Source organism: Tupaia chinensis, unplaced genomic scaffold (genome assembly GCF_000334495.1).
Source record: "Tupaia chinensis unplaced genomic scaffold, TupChi_1.0 Scaffold138441_1, whole genome shotgun sequence".
NCBI classification, from domain to species: domain Eukaryota; kingdom Metazoa; phylum Chordata; class Mammalia; order Scandentia; family Tupaiidae; genus Tupaia; species Tupaia belangeri.
In genome coordinates, this window is record NW_006198338.1 from 601,179 (window position 1) to 621,113 (window position 19,935).

General features: G+C 53.8%; 1 protein-coding gene and 1 pseudogene across 1 annotated transcript in view; one reads left to right on the plus strand and one right to left on the minus strand.

Moving 5' to 3' along the window:
* TTC21A (tetratricopeptide repeat domain 21A) overlaps positions 1 to 19,935 on the minus strand; it is a 51,309-nt gene that overhangs the window by 10,360 nt on the left and 21,014 nt on the right. The window contains exons 9-21 of the mRNA XM_006161346.3: positions 19,388 to 19,580; positions 15,954 to 16,051; positions 15,601 to 15,801; positions 14,252 to 14,381; positions 12,404 to 12,561; positions 11,982 to 12,197; positions 8,593 to 8,831; positions 5,728 to 5,800; positions 5,520 to 5,630; positions 5,138 to 5,276; positions 4,912 to 5,018; positions 2,098 to 2,286; positions 258 to 368 (exon numbers count right to left, since the gene is read on the minus strand). Coding sequence (XP_006161408.1) covers positions 258 to 368; positions 2,098 to 2,286; positions 4,912 to 5,018; positions 5,138 to 5,276; positions 5,520 to 5,630; positions 5,728 to 5,800; positions 8,593 to 8,831; positions 11,982 to 12,197; positions 12,404 to 12,561; positions 14,252 to 14,381; positions 15,601 to 15,801; positions 15,954 to 16,051; positions 19,388 to 19,580 — 1,965 coding nt within the window. The remainder of the gene's footprint in view (positions 1 to 257; positions 369 to 2,097; positions 2,287 to 4,911; positions 5,019 to 5,137; positions 5,277 to 5,519; positions 5,631 to 5,727; positions 5,801 to 8,592; positions 8,832 to 11,981; positions 12,198 to 12,403; positions 12,562 to 14,251; positions 14,382 to 15,600; positions 15,802 to 15,953; positions 16,052 to 19,387; positions 19,581 to 19,935) is intronic.
* Positions 10,258 to 10,358, plus strand: LOC114004532 (uncharacterized; annotated as a pseudogene).

The window sequence follows — 19,935 nt, forward strand, 5'->3', positions numbered from 1 at the left end:
GGGGGCAGCGGGTGTGGCTTCCCTGGAGGGAGTCTCCCCCCTTCCCCTGAGACTGGCCAGGGAGGTTGATGCTGCCCCCTGCCGGCCGTCCCACCCCTCCCAGCGGAAGGCAGAGAGGGTCCAGGAGGGCTTCTCTGCCTGAGACGACACCCCGCCCCTGGGGTGGGCCAGCCAGGCCTTCCAGCTCATGGCATGAGGAGGCAGCTCCCCACCCCCCAGTCTAGTCACAGAGCGGGAAGGGGCCTGGGGCCGCCTACCATGGAGGCGGTCTCATGGTTCTGCTCAGTCTGCAGGAGGATGGCGCAGTGCTGTTCGCACAAGTCCAGGTGCCCCAGGAGCAGGTCGAGCCTCGCCAGTGCCAGTACCACCTGGGACCAGACCAGAAGAGGGACTGAGCAGCGCCCACCTCGGGGAGGCTGGGGCGGTCCTGGACGGCCCTTTCCCTCACACCCTGTCTCTGCAGTGGCTCTGCCTTCGAAGGACCTCTCCACCCCGGGAGGTACTGCCCTTGGCCCTCATCCCGTGCCATCGGCACTACGGTCACGCCATGCGTCTTTTTTTTTTTTTTTTTTTTTTTTTTTTTATTTTAGGGAGATTTTTGCTATAGGGCACATGCACTCGCCGGGAAGCGAGAGCTAGAGAGACACTCCCCAGGGGGCATGGCCACGCTGCAATCCCTTCTCCTCCATTCTCTTGGGATTTTGGGCACATACGTGCCTGGAGTGAGGTGTGTTATTTTTTTTTTTTTTTCAGAGGTTTTTGCTATAGGGCGCATCCGCTTGCCAGAAAGACAGAGAGAGACAGAGAGACAGAAAGCGAGAAATCACCCCCCAGGGCAGATGGCCACGCTGCAATCCCTTCTCCTCCATTCTCCTCTCGGGATCTTGAACATGCAGGCACATGCGCCTGGAGGGAGTTTTAAGCCGTTGGGTCTGGGATTGGAACCGTGGTCGACCATGTGGGAGTCCAGTGATGTAGCTATTATGCCATCTGCTGGTCCCACACTTACTAGCTAGCCTCTGAGGTCGGGCCTGGCAACCGCGTGCTCATCCTTCAGGCTGCCCGCCGTGCCCAGCCTCAGGCAGTGGTGCCCTGCTCCAAACACGGGCAGGTATGGCATAGCTCAGGGTAGCCGGTGCTCTCCTCTCCACCCCCTGCTGCCCCGCTGCATCTTCAGGGCTTAGCGCAGTACCTGGCACCTGTTCACTTATTATTTAATCTTTTTTTTCCTATTTGCTATAGGGGATGTGCACTCATCAGAGAGAAATAGGGGGCAGGGGGTGCAGGAGAGACGTGAGAAAGCAAGCTGCCAAGTCCGGGACTAGAACTGTGGTTGGTCATATGGGAGCCCAGTGCCCCAACTGCCAAGCCACCCACTGGCCCCTTGCTTACTTATTTTTGCCAGAGGGTGCGCACGCTTGCCAAAAAGTGAGAGAGGGAGAGCGAGAAAGCACCTCCCAGTGTGCAGTGGTCGCACCACAATCCCTTCTCCTCCACCTCTCCACTCTCTCAGGATTTGGGGCTCACGTGCACCTGGCAGATTTTTTAAGCCTTCGGGGCCAGGACTCAAAGCATGTGGCCATGTGGGATCCGGCTCCCTTAACCATCCGGCCGTGGGGCTGGCCCTATTTGTAGCTGTTCAAAGAGTAGAGAGTAAACAGTGAGTGTACGGGTCACCAAGCCCTTCTTCCATTCTCTTAGCATAAACTAGGCCACGGATCCCTCCCCTGGAACCACATCTTGCCCCTCATGACTTTAAGCCCCTTCAGAAGCTCAGCCTGGGTTCGTGCCCAAAGCGGCCACCACCCTCATCATCTCCCCACCCCCTGGAGGACCTGAAAATGGCTGGTAGACAGACATGACTTTCGGCAGTGTCTTCCCCCTGCGCCCCCAACAGTGGCTGCCCAGCATGAGCCTTGCTCCGAGGACTGCAGCCGGCTCTCATCCTGGGCCGCCGTGGGCTGGCCTGCCCGTCCTGCACACTGGCAGCTCCTCAGAGGGAGCCGGAGGAGGGCCTGGCTCCTGGGCCTGGCCAGGGCGCTGAGCAAGGGGCTGGGCCTGGAGGGCGGGAGCAGGGTCCCTGTGCAGGCTGCTCACCGTGTTGTCGGTGGGCGCGTAGGAGAGGGCATCCCTGTAAGAGCACAGCGCCTTGGCGTGCTCCTTCTCTTCCAGGTAGTGCTCTCCAAACTGGATGCAGATGAAGGCTGCCAGCTGCTTCTGGGAGGGGATCATTTCTGGTTGCTCCAACGGGACTCGCTTTAGTATCCGAGACTGGAGGTTCAAGGCCTCGAGAAGCCAATAAAGCCAGGATCAGACACCCGGAGCCTGACACGCCGACGTGTACAAGCCCCAAGCTCTTATTTCAGAGCGCCAGCAGTGTTGGAAAGGGCATCTCGAGTGCCCTTCGGCAAATCTGGGTCACTCTGGACAAGCGAGGTCACTGGCTGAGGACACGGGGGGGGGCAGGCTGGCACTGCCTCCGGGCTGGAGCAGAGCAGAGGCTCTCGAACAAGCATGTCACGGTCCTGACCCATTTGCCTGGTTCCACCACCTTGAGGCACTAGGTCTAGCTTGCTTCAGCTGCCCTACAGGCTAGACCGAGCACACAGTAGGTGTGTTTGATGGAGGTGTGTTTTCTGGCTACGTGGCTCCGCTGGGAATTTGAGGCAGTCCTCACAGACACCCACGATCCAACATGATCAGATGAGTGAACACCACACCTCGGGGCCAGAGGAAATGACAACGCTGGGGTTACCCTTCAGGAAGCGGGCAAAGCAGCACTTGGTACCCCACGGGGTCACACAGAGGAATGGGAACGGGGTGTGGGGGGAGGCGAGGGAACAGATCGGCTCAAGCAGTCAGAGAATGGGCTCTCCCTGCAACTACAGAAGGTGCCCCGGAACAAGTGCGAGGCTACACGCCAAGGAGGGGGTGATGCGCACGGCCAGGGGCTCCCAGTCAGGGACAAAGAGCGCAGGCGGGGACAGGCCAGACCTGTCTATCCCAGCTCCACCACTCGCGAGTCAAGTTGGCCTCTGTACCCGCAAATTCCGCATCCACGGACTCAACCAACCGCAGATGGAAAGTATTTTATAAAAGAAAGAAAAGAAATAAAAAAAAACAACATATGCGATTGTAAAAATAATATAAATAAAATACCGAACAACAGCTATTGATATTTATATAGCATTTACATTATATTAGGTGTCAAAGCAATCTGGAGATGACATTCTTTTAAAGATTTCATTTTATTCATGATTATTATTATTTAATTTGCTATAGGGCACGTGCACTCACCAGAAAGAGAGAGAGAGAAAGCAAGACGCCAGGTCCGGGGCTTAAACCACAGTCGGTCATGTGGGAGTCTAGCGCCTCAACCACATGCCATCGGCTGGCCCCTGGGAATAACTTTTAAAAAACAGAACTAATTGGGACTAGCAGTTGGCATAATGGCTAAATCGCTGGACTCTTGTTGACCGTGGTTCAAGTTCCAGACCTGGTGGCTTAAACTCATGCCGGGCGCATGTGCGTGCGTGCCCAAGATCCCAAGAGGAGAGTGGAGTACAAGGGATTGCGGCGTGGCCATTTCCCCTGGGGGGTGATTTTTCGCTTTCTGTCTCTCTGTCTCTCTCTGTCTTTCTGGTGAGTGCACATGCCCTGCAGCAAAAACCTCTCCAAAAAAATAAATAAATAAAGTAACCAACTGGGGCCAGCAAGTGGCGTGGTGATTAGGACAGTTGGACTCCTATAAGGCTGACTGCGGTTCAAGCCCTGGACCTGGCAGCTTGCTTTTCTCATTTTTATTCTCTCTGTCTCTCTCTGGTCAACTTCAAAATAATAATAATAATGACAATGAATAAAATTAGATTAAATAATTCTTTTTAAAAAAAGGAACCAGGGACCAGCAGTTGGCGTAATGGCTATGTTGCTGGACTCCCATGTAGGTGACCGCGGTTTGACTCCTGGACCTGGTGGCTTAAAACTCACGCTGGGTGCGTGTGTGTGTGTGTGTGCCCAAGATCCCGAGAGGAGAGGAGAATGGAGGAGAAGTGACTGCAGTGTGGCCATCCCCCGGGGGTGGCGGGGGTTGTTTCTCACTTTCTGTCTCTCTGTCTCTCTCTCTGACTTTCTGGCGAGCGCACGCGCCCTATGGCTAAAATCTGTCCGAGAAAAATAAAAAGGAACCGATCACCTGTGGATATGAAGGAATGACTGTACTTGACTTGGGACACATTTTTTTTTTCTTTCTTTCCTTTATTTCCCCCCTATTTCAAGAAGGCACATGCAATTTCCAGAGAGAGAGAGAGAGAGAATGCACCCTCCGTGGGACATGATGACTGCAATCCTCCCTCCTCCATCCCTCCCTCTGTCGGGAATTTGGGCAAGCACACGCATGCACCTGGCACGCCTCCCAAGCCACTAGGCCAGGATTCAAACTGCATTCAGCCAGATCCATCCCCTTCTGCACAGCTCCCAACTGCTGTGCCATGGGGCCAGCCCTGGGCACATTTCTTAACCTCTCTGAGGCGAGTGGGATGAGAAATCTGCTCTATGGGACAAGCACAGTGCTTATCTCAGCGAACCACCGTGAGAATGAAGTTAAGAAAGCAAACATGCAGCACAGGGCCTGGCAGAGAGCTTTCAGAAGCACGGGGGCTTTGTCATCGTCATTGTTGCCACCAGCGTCCGGGAGGACAACAGCACGGCCTTCCTTCCTGCCTCCTAGCCCAGCTCTGAGCACTGCGGTGAGCCATCACCGAAGCATCAAGGAATGGGCAGAGGGTGGAGGTCAGGGGCGTAACTGGTGGGCCCTCTCTTGTGAAGTGGGCTGAGGCCTTCCAGACTCACGGCCCTTTCATTCCTCTTCAGCCCCCACCGGGAAGTGCCAGATCAAGTCTCCTTGTGGATTACCTTGTTTAGAGTCTCTATCACGTCTTCTTTTTTATGGCTCTTGTAAACCTTCGCCAGCAAAAGCAAGCACTTAACATCATTCGTCATGGAGGGGATGTCATCGGCTCCTAAATGGAAACTCGCATTAGTGTTCTGGAGGGGCAGGACCCCAGCTAACGGGGGGAGGGAGAGGGACAGGGTGACTGCTCCGAAGGCCAGAAGTGAGCTCGGAGGCTGTCTCACCCACCGGAGTCATGATCCAAGGCCTGCTTCAGAACCTTCTCGGCTTTGCTGAACTTCTTTAACTTCAGGAGCAGTTCGGCCAGGTGGCAGCACAAGAAGTCCTGCCCGCTGATCTTCTGGGCGGCTTCGTAATAATTAATGGCCTTCACGCACACGGGAAATAGTGGCCTTGGGTCTGGTTCTGCACTCTGGTGCCTGACACAACGCTCCCCAGTGACTGCAATGCCAGTGTGCCGCTCCAGGAGTAGAAGCCCAAGGGGAAAAGGCCCCCTGGCTGGCACAGGGCTGTGGTGGAAGTGGCTGTCCATGCCCGTCCAGGCTCCCCGCTCTGCACCCTCCTCCACTCCCTGTGGCCGCCCCAGCCTCCCCGCCCCGGCCCCGCTCACTTTGGCGTACTGGTGGGTCTTCACGTAAGCCTGGCCGATCCTGCTCACCAGGGAGGCATCGTGTGGGTTCTTTCTATAGGCCTCGTCGTAGACCTCCAGGGCCTTCTCGGGCTGTGAGAAAACGTCAGAAGGCCTTCCCTTCTGCTCTTCTGCAGAAACGGGACTCGGGTGGGGGGCAGCAGGCCAGGCTGGGAGGCCCCTCGCTTACCTCCTGAATGTTCATGAGCGCATCGCCCAGTAGCAGGCTGGTGTGGGGGCCAGGCAGGTGTTCACACAGCTCCCTGCAAGAATAAGCCAACGCCGTACCTCAGGCCTGTGCGCCCCTTGTGTTTCTGAATCCATCTCTTTCTCTTCCCCAACTCCATCCTGGCTGACGTCCATGCATTCATCATCCGGTACTTACTGAAAACCCCCTGTGCGCGAGGCACGTGCTGGCTGAAGACCCACTGTGCGCGGGGCACGTGCTGGCTGAAGGCCCACTGTGCGCGGGGCACGTGCTGGCTGAAGGCCCACTGTGCGTGGGGCACGTGCTGGCTGAAGACCCACTGTGCGTGGGGCACGTGCTGGCTGAAGACCCACTATGCGTGAGGCATGTGCTAGCGCCCTTGGGCAGGCTTTCCTCTGCCATGGGACCAGGGTCAGAGTTTCCACCTGGCCCTGTTGATGCAGACCCCTGTCATGGATGGGACGTCTTTGGCTGCTAAATAGCAACTCAACGTAATGTTCTCCAGTCCCTGAGAAGCTGCACTGGTTGTAGCTAATGTGGGGAGGGAGAGGGGCAAGTAGCAACTGCTCTTTCTCTTCTTCTTTTCTTTTCTAAGATTTATTTATTTAATTCCATTTGTTATTATTGTTATTTTTTTAAATTTGACCAGAGACAGACAGAGAGAGAGAAAGGGAAAGTGAGAAAGCAAGCTGCCAGGTCTGGGACTTGAGCTATGGTTGGTCATGTGGGAATCCAGCGCCCTTAACCACCACATCACCTGCCGGCCCCCACACTGCTCTTTCTAAATCTCCAACCTGCCCATGCCGCCCTCCTGTCCACGGGCTCCTTCCTGCCAGATAGCCTCCCCTGCTCCCAGCACCTTCAGTACCACCTTGAAATGGCCTGGATGGGGCTGCCCCATGGCCCCGGTAGTTAACTGCCCCATGGCCAATCATGCGGTTCCAATCCTGGCTCTGGCAGCTTGGAAAAAATGCTGGGCACATGTGCACACGTACCCCACATCCCGACAGAAATGGAGGAGGAAGGGGGCCAGCAGGTGGTGTGGTGGTTGAAGGTGCTGGACTGCCACATGGCTAGCCATGGTTCGAGTCCCAGACCTGGTGACTTGCTTTCACACACACATACACACACACACACACACACACTGTCCTTCTCTGGTCAAATTAAAATAAATAAATAGATGAATAAATAAATAAAGTTAAAATTTTAAAAATCTTAAAAAATGGAGGAGTAGGGACTGCGGCATGACTACGCCCCGCTGGGGGGGGGTGCTTTACATCTCTGTCTGTCTCTTTCTCTGGTGAACACACATACCCTTAGGCAATGTTTTAAAGAAAATTTGCTAGAGGGTGCATGCACTCACCAGAGAGAGACAGAGAGAGAGTGAGAAAGCACCCCCCTATAGGTGGTACAGCGCAATCCCCTCTCCTCCGGGGTTTTGGGCACATACACACACACACCTGGCATGCTTTTCAATCTGCTGGGTCTGGGACTCAAACTCTGCAGCTGGCCATGAGGATCCAGTGCCTCAACCACCATGCCACCAGCCAGCCGCACTCAGGAGAATTTTTAGAAGAAGGAGAAGAGAAGGAGAGGGAGAGGGAGAAGAAGAGGGAGAAGAAACGACCTGGATGAGGTTTTGCCTGAAGACGGTATTCAGAAGGCACACGAGTAGCACTTTCGCCACCAAATCATGCAGGGACAGTAGCTGGAGGCTTCGGACCCCACACTCCACGCTTGACCTTCATCCACATCGGCCACACCTGAGTCACGGACATTCCCACAAGAACAGGTGGCGCCAGGGGCCAGAGCGGAATGTCCCATGTGGTTCCTTCTGTACCTCTTCTAGGAACCAGGCCCACAGGGTCCCCTGAGTGTGAGTTGCATGAGGAGGGGGCAGGACGGCCAAGCAGGGTCCAGCTGATTCTGTGTTCCCAGAACCTTTCCATGAGCAGCCGTACTTAACCACACTCAAATTCTTTTTCTTTCTTCCTTTTTTTTTTTTTGAGAAAGATTTTTGCTATAGGGCATGTGTGCTCGCTGGAGAGACAGAGTAGACAGAGAGATAGATATATATAAATCACCCTCTGGGGGGAATGGCCATGCTGCAATCCCTTCTCCATGCTCTTAGCATTTGGGGCATGCACACATGGACACCTGGTGTAAGTTTCAAGTCACTGGGTCTGGGACTCGAACCGTGATCAACTATGTGAGAGTCCAGTGGTGTAACCGTTACACCCTCTGCTGGTTCTTCTTTTTCTTTTCTTTCTTTCTTTCTTTTTAAAGTTTTTAAAAAGATTATTTATTTAATTTATTCATTCATTTTCATTTGACCAGAGAAAGACAGACACACAGAGAGAAGGAAAGTGAGAAAGCAAACCACCAGGTTCGGGACTCAAACCGTGGTCAGCCATGTGGGAGTGTCCAGCACCTTAACCACTACGCCACCTGCTGGTCCCTCTTTTTTTTTTCTTAATTGTCAGAGGGCACGCGTGTTTGCCAGGAGAAAGGCAGACGGAGGGAGAAAGTACCCCTGCTGGGTCTGGTCACAGTGCTACCCCTTTTCCTCCATTTCTCCACCCCCTTGGGGTTGGGGGCATGCACGCATGTGGGCCCAGCGTGTTCTGTAAGCCACTGAGGCTGGGATTCCAACCACAGTCGGTCACGTGGGCTCTGGCTCCCTTAACCACCAGGCTATGAGTGGAGCACGCTCACCTCCTACCACAAGGGAAGGCCTATTCCTTCATCAGATAAACCCCGAGGACACGTTCTGCAGACCCAGGTGGAGAGAAACACTCCCTAAGACACCATCGGAGAGGAAGCTGCCATGGCCCGGCCTGGACTTACCGGTAGCAGCCGATGTAGAGACGGGTGTCTTTGCGGGTCTGCAGGTAGATGCTGGCCATCTTCTCCTTGGCCTCGGTGTAGCAGGGCTGCTTGGGAGAGACGCCCCTCAGCACGCTCAGCGCCAGGTCCGCGTTGCCTTTGCTCAGCGCCAGGTCTGCGTTGGCGAGGGTGAGGCGGGTCTCTTCCGGCGTGCCGCCAAACTCATTGATGGCATCCTGCACGACCTTGGTGGCCTCATGCTAGAACACAGGGCACAGGCTGTCCTCTGGTGTCATCGGGGCGGCCTGGCAACACTTCCACTTTCTCTGGGCGGGGGGACCCAAGAGATGGCATGGGGGTTACATCATTGGACTCCCACATAGTTGACCACGGTTCGAGTCCTGGACCTGGTGGCTTAAAACTCATGCCGGGTGTGTGTGTGTGTGTGCGTGCCCAAGATCCCAAGAGGAGAATGGGGGAGGAGAAGGGATTGAGGCTTGGCTGTCCCCTTCAGGAGGTGATTTCTCACTTTCTGTCTCTTTGTCTCTCTCTGGTGAGCACATGTATCCGATAGCAAAAAATCTAAAATCAATCAATCAATCAATCAATCAATAAATACAAACTTCTGGGGAACTTACAGTAACCCCCCCTTCCCAGTCTGCCCTGGGAGAGGAATGAAACATGGAGACAGAGCCGGGCTCAACCAGGAACAGTCCTGCCACACAGAAGGCAAGGACGAAACGGCCCACGTCAAGACTGGACCGTGACACAGCAGGACGGCAGCTGGGCCGACGAGGGAAGGTCCCGGGTGGGCCGGCACGTGCGTGCACGCCCAAGAGCCAGACTGCCGATGATGTGGGTGGACTGCGGTGTGAGGACAGCTCCGAGGCAGAAGAGAGAGAGAAGCTCCTTTAAAATCTGTCTACCGTTCTTGGATGACAAGGGAAGGTGCCCAGCTAGCATGGGGGTATAGGAACCCCAATTATAAGAGCCTGCTTGCTCCTTAGCAGCTCAAAGTCTCTTCAAGATTCTTCCCTATGTGAGACCTAAAGACACATCTCAGGAGACCAGCAGGTGACGTGGTGGTTAAGGTGCCGGACACTCCCACATGGCCGACCATGGTTCGAGTCCTGGACCTGGCGGCTTGCTTTCCCATTTTCCCTCTTCTCTGTCTCTCTCTGGTCAAATTAAAATGAATGAATGAATGAATAAAATTGAATAGATAATTTTCTCTTAAAAAAAAAGAAAAGGACACATCTTGTTCTTTCCTGCTTTGGGCTAAAGACTGAAGGAAGGTAAGTACAATAAACATCCTTCCGCGTTGCCATCTTTGCCCACAAGGCAGTTTTCATCTCTAAGGACAAAAGGGCTCATGGGGTAGGTCACTCTCCAGCAGGAGCATCACAGGAGGAGGCTGAAGGCCCTCGCGTGGGTGGATCACAGAGATGGTCCTGGAAAACCCCTCGCTATGAGCAGGTGAGGCCCGAGGCCGGTGATGCCCAGCTCCCCTAGGCCTTTCCCTGTCTCTATGCTCCCCTTTTTCCAGATTACCCCTGGGAAGGCAGACGGCGGCCTTCCTGCCTCTGCCCAGCCAGACTTCCCAAGGCCCTGGGGCTGTCTCTTACAGCTGAGCAGGCGGTATCTTGCACAACTCCAAGAGGACACAGTTCATAAAGATCATGGCCCGTGCTTGCTTCAGCAGCACGTAAACCTGGAATGATACAGGCGAAACTAGCGTGGCCCCTGCACAAGAGGACAGGCAAATCCACGAAGTGCTCCAGATTTTTAGGACAGAAGAATGCGAGTCGACGAGTGGAATCGATATAAAACTATAGACCAGCAGCGGAGGAAGCAAGTCGCTGGCCGTTCTGTGCCTGCTCTGCCCCTCCTCCCCAAAGCTTATAGAACTTACCAAATGCAGATAGCACTAGGTAGTGTTCGGTGCTGAGGAAGGTGGCTAGGACTATGCCTCTGATTTCATTATCACACACTAGATGCACGCTTTGGAAATCCATACTGTAGCCCACAAACAGGTACAATGATTGTGTGTAAGCCAGGAATCATAATTTATTTATTTATTATTTTTTTGAGACTTTTTTTTGCTATCGGGCACGTGCGCTCACCGGAAAGACAAGAGAGAGACAGAGAGACAGAAAGCGAGAAATCACCCCCCAGGGGGGATGGCCATGCTGCAATCCCTTCTCCTCCATTCTCCTCTTGGGATCTTGGGCACGCACGCACATGTGCCCAGCGTGAGTTTAAGCCACCGGGTCCAGGACTTGAGCCGTGGTTGACTACATGGAAGTCCAGCGACATAGCCATTATACCAACTGCTGGTCCCAAGGAATCATAATTTAAAAATAAAATTTCTTTTCATATATAAGAAACAAGAAATGGAAAATAACCTGTTGAAGATACCATGTATGGTAATATATTTGATTGAGACACTATCCAGTGTATTCTGGATGGGAAAACTCACTTTGTAAGCTGCAATGATATACAGTGAATGAATGTAAAATAGATAAATAAATAAATGTGTTTTTTTAAGAATTATTTTATTTAACTTTATTTATTTATTTATTTTAATTTGATCAGAGAGGGACTGTGTGTGGATGAGAGTGAGAGAGAGAGAGAGAGAGAGGGAGAGGGGAAGTGAGAAAGTGAGCTAGAGGGTTTGACACTCAGATTGGAGTCAGATAACCACCACGCCACCTGCTGGCCCTGAATAAATTTGTTTTTACTGGCAGAGGATGTATGCGCATGCCAGAGAGAAAGAGAAAGAGAAAGAGGGGGAAAACGTAACCCTCCACCCCCTGCTATGGGGCATGGGCATGCTAAAATTCCTTCTATTTCATTCCTCCATCTGCTGGGATTTGGGGCGCACGCACGCGCACGCACACACACACGTGCCCAGTGTGTTTTTCAAGCTGTGGGGGCTGAGATTTTAATCATGATTGTCTGTGTGAGATCTGGCCCAACTTAAAAATCACTTTTAAATAAAAATATGGACCAGCAGTTAGCGTAATGGCTATGTCGCTGGGCTCCCATGTAGTCGACCGCGGTTTGAGTCCCAGACCCAGTGGCTTTAACTCACGCCAGGAGCGTGTGCGTGTGTGCCCAAGATCCCATGAGGAGAATGGAGGAGAAGGGGTTGCAGCGTGGCCATCCCCCCTGGGGGGTGATTTCTTGCTTTCTGTCTCTCTGTCTCTCTCTGTCCGTCTGGCGAGCGCACACGCCCTATAGCAAAAACCTCTCCAAAAAAAGAAAGAAAGAAATACAAATAAAAAATAAAAATAAAAATTGGGGATTAAAAAAAAATTACGATGTGACTGGAATCTACTGGGTAGACCCTCAGGCCTCCGCGGGGCCTCTGCAGGACCAGGCCCCAGAGAAGGGCAGGTGTTTCTTACCAGCTCCCCGTTCAGCCGGAGGGCGTCGGCCAGTTCCAGTAAGACAGACACCCGCTCGCTGGGCTGCAAGGAGGGCCTGCGGGACTTCTTGCCCCCTTCTGTCTTCAGAGTCGGCACTTTCGTGATCATTTGCAGTGTCTTTATGGCCTCTGCATAGTCTCCAGACTTGCTGAGGGCCCTGGCCTTGATAAAGTGGTAGAGGGGGTGATCTCGGACCTAGGAGAAGCAGAGCCGAGAGTGGGCTCCCCTTGAGCACCCTGCTCTGAGCTGGGTCACACAGCATAAAGCCCCCGGAGCCCACTGAGCCACCCTGCCCTTGGGCCCGTGGGAGGGTCTGAGGGATTCGGGGAGGCGCCAGGGCTACTCTCCCAAGATAGCAGGGGCTGCCGCTCGCTGGGCTTTGGGGTGCAGAGGATCCCCACCTGGAAGTTGTGGCTGACCCCCAGCTCCAGACAGTGGGAACACATGGCAAAGTTGCCCTGAGCCAGGTAGATCTGGGCCATGAGGAGGTGGGCGTCCACGAAGGTGGGGTCCAGCTCCAGGCAACGCTGCAGGGTGCTCTGGGCATTCTCCAGCTCTCCTGGAAATAACCAACCAAACTGTACATGCAGGGATCCACGGGGACTCCCGAGCCCCAACATGGAGAGGCAGAGCGTCCTGTCACCCAGTTCTGTTCCTTCTCACTCAGAGGTTCCTTCCGAAAATGAAAACCAGTTTGTACCTTGACCCAGACAACAGGCAGGCAACTCAAACCTCAGTGCCATGCCCTCTGGAACCCTCGGGGAGACGGTTAAGTCCCTCCACCGCTCCATCTGGAAGCTCAGGGAACATGAAGGTCTCAATATCCCAGAGCTTAACCACAGAGCAAAACCTAATAACAACAGCAGCGCGACAGCCACATGTTAGGAAGCACCTGCTCTCTGCTGGACACAGCAAACTGTTTCAGACTTAATATCTGCCCAACTCTGCAAGATTGGAATTACGATGATTATTCTCGCCTTGCAGAGGTGGGACTCCAGGGCTCCAGGGATGTGAGCTGCTCAACCTGGAAGGGACACTGGCATTGAAATCTAGGCCCATCGGGACCCTGAGCCTCAGTTCTGAACCCCCTCCCCTGGCACGTGGGGGCTAAAGGGATCCCCCTGCACCCAGGCTGGCACTTACAGGGTTGTAGTGGCAGCCTAGGGGTGGGTCTGGGAAGTTGTTAGGGATCCTACTCCCTCTGCAGCCAGGTCCTTCAACAGCTCCTGCTTGGCTCAGGACCTGGCAGGTGGGGTGCACTTGTTTCTGGGTCCCAAACTCCCTGCTTCTTTTCTGTATGCTTGTGGACATGTGAATAGGTTACCATGGCAGTCTAAGCAGCTGAAGATCTTGTTTTGGGACCAAACTTGCTGGCAGCCGCCAGCGCCCCTAGGGGGTGTGCCCTGCCCTTGCACCCAGGAGACCTTGAAGCTTCTGGTAAACCTCAGGCCCTGATGCACCTAGGGTGGAGGGTGTGGACAGGAGAGTTCTCTGCAGACTCCAAACTCCAGAAAACCGTGCAGAGGACAGATCCATGGCCACAGTATTCTAGATCCTTCTGAAGCCCCAGAGCACCCAGATGGGCTGGTTTTCAGGAAGACAGGATGGCAGGGACAGGCCATGGGGATAGAGTACTTGGGGGGAGAGGACGACTGGGTGCCCAGGGAGCGTTATCCCTGTTTCCCTCTCTCTCCAGGGCCTGGGCCTTTCAGTGGGAGAAGCTAGAAGGCCACTGCCCAGGCCCCCAGAGGTTCCCAGAGCCCATAGGTACAGGGAGGCCTTTCCTGACAGCCTGTGAACACCCCTCCGCTCCCCGCAGCCTTTGCCCTGCAATGGTTATGTCCTCAGCATGACCAGGCTACAAGGAACGACACAACATCTTAGCTGTTCCCCGACTTCTCTTACTAACAGGCAAGCTCCCTGAGGAGATTCGAGCTTGTTTTGCGTATTACTGTATCCTGGAAGTTCCGTGACCAGATAACTCGTCTGCAGGAGGCCTGGGTGGGAGAGACCCCTCCTGGTGAGGAGGGTCAGCAAGGCAACAGGGAGACCAGAAGGAGTGGCCAGGTCTGGCAAGGAGAGGCGTGTACACGTGTGCACACACACACATATGCACACGTGTGTAAGGAATCCCAGGCAGGGAGCCCTGGACATAAACCCAGGGTGGAAGCCCCACCCAGTGTCTGCACAGCTGAACAGCTGAGGGAAGACGCAAGGCCCCACCAGGCTGCCAGGCCGTCCCGGCTCACCTGAGAGATATTTGACCTGAGCCATCACATACAGGGGGCTGATCAGGGCCGGCAGGGCTTTGACCACAGGGTTCAAGATCACCGCGACTTGCTTCAGCAGTGGAGACACGACCTGGCCCGGCAAGCGAGGCTGGAGGAACACGGCAGGGCTGTGTGGTCTGGCCTGGTCTTTGTTTTCACTAGAGGGCACATGTGCAGGCCAGAGAGAGAGCGAGAGAGGAGAGCTCCCCAGCCCCACCACACGGGGAAGGGTCCCCCTGCAGTCCCATCCCTTCTCCATCCCTCTCTCTGCCCTGTGGGGATTTTGCACATACGTGTGCACACGCACGCACCTGATCTGGGACTCAAACCACACAGCTGGCCATGTGGCATTTTTGTTGTTGTTGTTCTGTAGAGGTTTTTGCTATAGGGAGTGTGTGCTCGCCAGACAGACAGAGAGAGACAGACAGAAAGCGAGAAATCACCCCGCCAGAGGGGTGGCCATGCCGCAATCCCTTTTCCTCCATTCTCCTCTCGGGATCTTGGGCACACACACACACATGCTCCCGGCGTTGAGTTTAAGCCACCGGGTCTGGGACTCGAACCGCAGTCGACTACATGGGAGTCCAGCGACGGACGTAGCCATTACGCTAACTGCTGGTTCCGGCCATGTGGAATTTGGTTGCCTTAACTACCAGGCCACAGAGCTGGCCCTAATTATCCCCCTTCTAAAAAAGGCTCCTGAGTTCTCAGAAGACATTTGCAGCAAAGGAAGCTTCCTTTACTGCACACTGATTATCCACGCTGTAGCGCTGCAGGCCGGAGCATGAGCCCAGAGAATGGGGGTTGGCTCCGGGCACCTAAAACGGTGCCTGGCACACTCAGCAGGGCACTCGATCGGTATTTGTTGGCCGGCTCCTTACGTGGCCCTGGAAGGGTATTAGCATGTGTGGAAATATGACCCTTTACCACAGGGAATCCTGACTGGCTGGGAGAGCAGGACGGGCCAGTCAAGGTGAACGCTTCTGGGTGAAAGGGAGCCGGGTTCTAGTCTAGATAAAGGCAGGGGATGGGCCGCGGCTCTGCTCCCCCAAGCGTGGTCTCTGGACTGGCCATATTAACGTCACTGTGGGCTTGCTGGACATTTAAGCTTTGGGCCCTCCCTGTGGAGTCAGGCCCTACGCTGGGACAACCTCCCAGGTGATTCGTGTGTTGTGCGTTCAAGTCTGAAAGGCGCTGGGCTCCCCGATGGCCCAAGGCCCAGTCCAGACTGGTGGCTGGCCCAGTAATGTCCCTGCCCCTGTTCTCGGGGTGGGCACCATCCAAACCTGTGGCCCAGACTCCTGCCACGAAGACAGACCTTCCCCTACCTGCTTGGGGCAGAAGAACAAGTACTCCTTGGCAATGAGGACCAGGAAGAGGGGGTCCAGCTTCTCAAAGTACTCGCAGCCCAGGGCCAGGCCCTGCATGTGGGAGAAATGGAGCTCCACCGCCTCAGTCAGGAGTGCCGTGGCTTCCTGCTCCCCCTTGTGCTTCTTGGATGCCAGAAGGGCTTGGAGGAAAACTAGAACCTGCAGGAGAGAGGCCCGAGCCTTGGCATCCACGCCGGCCTGGGCAGAACTGATGGGCATGGGTAAATGGAGGCCCAGGCTGCCTGGGCTGCTTCCAATTGGACACAGCATGGGGGGTGGGGGAGCGATCCATGCCTCCAGGGAGCTCTGACCTTGGACTTGCCCAGGGACTGCTGTACTTCCCTCAGGAACTCCAGCTGGTTTGCAGCCTCCTCCAGGTGACCCTGTAAGATCTGGCACCAGATGACCCCTGTAAATGAGACAGAGTGAAGGTGAGGCCCCAGTGCCAGGGCAGAGCCAGCAGTCCATCAGGAAATCTTTCCCAATGTCTCATAGACTTTTTTTTTTTTTTTTGGAGAGGTTTTTGCTATAGGGCATGTGCGCTTGCCAGAAAGTCAGAGAGAGACAGAGAGATAGAAAGCGAGAAATCACCCCCAGGGGGGATGGCCACGCCGCAATCCCTTCTCCTCCATTCTCCTCTCGGGATCTTGGGCACACACGCACACGGGCCTGGCATGAGTTTAAGCCACCGGGTCCGGGACTCGAACCGCGGTTGACTACATGGGAGTCCAGCAACATGGCCATTACGCTAACTGCTAGTTCCTCCTTCGAACATTTTTGTAAGTATTTATATGTGTTATTAATGTATGTATCCAGGTACATACAACTCAGACATATTTCTATATTTATATTAACACATAATAGCATGCCAGTGGGTTTAAAACACACACACACACACACACACACACACACAGAATCGGATTCCATGTAGCCATCCTATATCCACCATGTTTCTCGAACTGTGAGGTCGGGATTTGAACCATGTGGTTGGCCATGTAAGATCTGGTTGCCTTAACCACAAGGCCACAGAGCTGGCCCTACTCACTTCTTTTTTATTAATTAACTAATTATTGCCAGAGGGCTTGTGCATTTGTCAGAGAGAGAGAAAGAGAGGCAGAGAGAAAGCGCCCCCTAGTGGGGCGAGGTCGTGCCACAGTCCCTTCTCCATTTCTCCATCCTGTCGGGATTTGGGGCATGCACTCACGCATGCCTGGCGTGCTTTTCTAAGCACTAGGGCGAGGTTCGTACAGTGGTCAGCCAGGTGGGGTGAGCTCCAGTGAACGGCACTAAGCCTCATCCACGAGGCCGGGCGTGCTTGTCTCGTTAGCTGACCCCTCTCTGCCTGTGCTCCCTTAGACCTTGCTAGAGCTGCTTAGGATCTCCACCTTTCCACAAGTTTGATACCACTTGCCTTACATCATTTACAAATGGAAAGTTCTCCCTAGTTCCTGGTCTGAGGAAGGTCACTTTCCCAGTTTCTGCAATGGACTCATGCTAGTTTGTTGTTGGTGTTGTTTTATTGATTTACTAGAGGGTGTGTGTGCTTGCCAGAGAGAGGGGGGGAAGCACTCCCCTACAAGGATGGCCACTGTGCAGGCCCTTCTCCTCCATTGTCCTCTGGGGATTTGGGGCATGCATGCAAACACACTTGGAGTATTTTTCAAGTCGCTGGGTGCAGGACTCAGACAGTACAGTTGGCCATGTGGGAGTCAGCTACCTTAACCACCAAGCCACCAGCTGCTTCAAGACTCACTACCTTTAAAAATGTCTTGGGATCAGCAGATGGCATAATGATCACATTGCTGGACTTCCACATAGTCAACCACTATGTGGAAGTGGTTCGGGTTCGAGTCCTGGACCCGGTGGCTTAAAACTTATGCTGGGCACATGTGCATGCATGCTCAAAATCCCAAGAGAAGAATGGAGGAGAAGGGATAAAAAAACCCCCCCCCCCATCCCCTGGGAGATGATTTCTCTCTGTCTGTCTCTCTGGCACACCCTCTAGAAAAAAAATCTCTCAAAACATTTTTTTAAATTTAAAAAATAAATAAAAATAAAAAAAAAGGGTTTCAGGCCAGCAGGTGGCGTGGTGGTTATGGCTCTGAACTCCCACATGGCTGACAACAGTTTGAGAGTTTGAGCCCCAGACTCAGTGGCTGAGAGATCATGCTTGGCACGTGTGCATGCGTGCCCAACATCCCAAGAGAAGAATGGAGGAGAAGGGATTGTGGTGTGGCCATCACACCTGGGGGGTGATTTCTCATTTTCCCTCTCTCTGTCTCTCTGTCTCTCTCTCTCTCCAGTGAGTACAAATACCCAATAGCAAAAACCTAAAAATAAATTAATTAATAAATTAATAAAGAAATAAGAAATAAGAAAAAAAAATGCCTTTTGTTATTTTTGTGGGATTTGGAATCACAGGGAGGAATGGATCTGGGGGTCAGCTTGACCTGTTGAACCAGAAAAGTCGAGATCAACCACTCTCACAGTCATGCTATACATATGAGGAGCCTAGATTTTAGAGAGAAATAGGCCACTGGTAGCCTGGTGGTTAAGGCAGCTGCATCACAAAGGATTGACTATGAGGTTCGAATCCCAGACCCAGCAGTTTGAAAAACATGCTGGGCAGATGTGCATGCCCAAAATCCTTACAGGAGGGAGAAATGGAGAAGGGATTGTGGCAATACCATGCCTCTTGGGGAGGGGGGGCGATGTCTCGCTCTCTCTTGTTATTTCTATCTTGTGACTGCATGTACTCTGGGACAAGTTTTTTTTTTTCAATTTAACTTTTTAATTTATTCATTCATTTATTTTAATTTGACCAGAGAGACAGAGAGAGAAAGTGGGAAAGCAAGCCACCAGGCCTGGGACTTGAACCATGGTCCGTCATGTAGGAATATCTAGCGCCTTAACCACCACGCCACCTGCTGGCCCCTGGGACAAAATCTTTAGCCCAAACGAAACATTGCTAACTCAGGATTCATCAGATACTAAGGATTTTTTTAAAAAAATTTTTAAAAATTTTTTATATTTTTATTTTTTGGAGAGATTTTCACTATAGGGTGCGTGCGCTCACCAGACAGAGAGAGACATAGAGACAGAAAGCGAGAAATCACCCCCCAGGGGGGATGGCCACGCCGCAATCCCTCCTCCTCCATTCTCCTCTTGGGATCTTGGGCACGCACGCACACGCGCCCAGCGTGAGTTTTAAGCCACAGGGTCCGGGACACGAACCGCGGTCGACTACGTGGGAGTCCAGCGACATAGCCATAGCCATTAACTGCTGGTTCCCAGATACTAAGGATTTTTCAAACAGGTATAAAATGAAAATAAGGCTCTGAAAAGTTCATTTGACGTTTATAGAAAGGATAACTAACGCGTCTGGTCAGAGAGGGAAGTGCAACTCCCCAGACCACTCCGGTGGCCTTTCAGCTGCAGGACCTGCAGAGCGAAGGTCAACCGAGGTGAGTCCAGAGACTGCATGGGCGTGGGGAGGAGGGCTGTCTCCAACACCGGCCTGCGGGCCTGCTGAGTATGAGGTTCGGGCTGTCAGTCTTCCAGGGGAATTAGAGTGTGGACACCGAGGTCAGATGGCGATCATCTCTCATGAAAAGATGCCCCGTCCCACACTGCACCTGCGACCTCGCACCCTTTGGGGAGAATGTACCCCCACCCCTCCTCCGGCCCTGGGAAGGCTACCCTGGGTGGCTCCCGGCGCCCACCCTCTGGCCCGCCCCGCCTAGACCTGTCAGAACCGCCACACTGTTCTCGTCCAGCTTCATGGCCTTCATGTACCACGAGGATGCCTCCTTCACTTGGCTGTGCAGGATGAAGAGGTAGCCCAGCTCCGTGGCCACGCGGGCGGAGGAGGGGGTGGCCATGAAGGTGCGCTCCATGAAGCTGCACACGAGCTGCAGGACCGCCTGGTGCTGCCCGCACTGCGAGAAAAGGCAAGGGGGACGGGGAGACCCGTCAGCACAGCTGTCTGGGCAAAGCCATGTCTGAAATGGGGCCCCTTTGGCACGGCCGGGTGAGCTCAAGAGAGGCCAAGAGGGTCCCTGTGTCCAGGCAGCTGGGTCTGCGGAGTTGTCCAGGCCCCAGGGAACCTTCTGCTGCCACATCTGTGAAGCTTGCCTCCAGCCACAGGCTCCTCCAAGAGACCCCCCACCCCATCCCCGTATGGCGACGGTAATTGAAGTTTCAGGCTTTGTGCCAAGTGCTAAGAAGTGTCCCTGAAGGCTGTGACCAGTGACATTCCTTGTCACAGTGGAGGATAAGGCAGACAGAATGTGA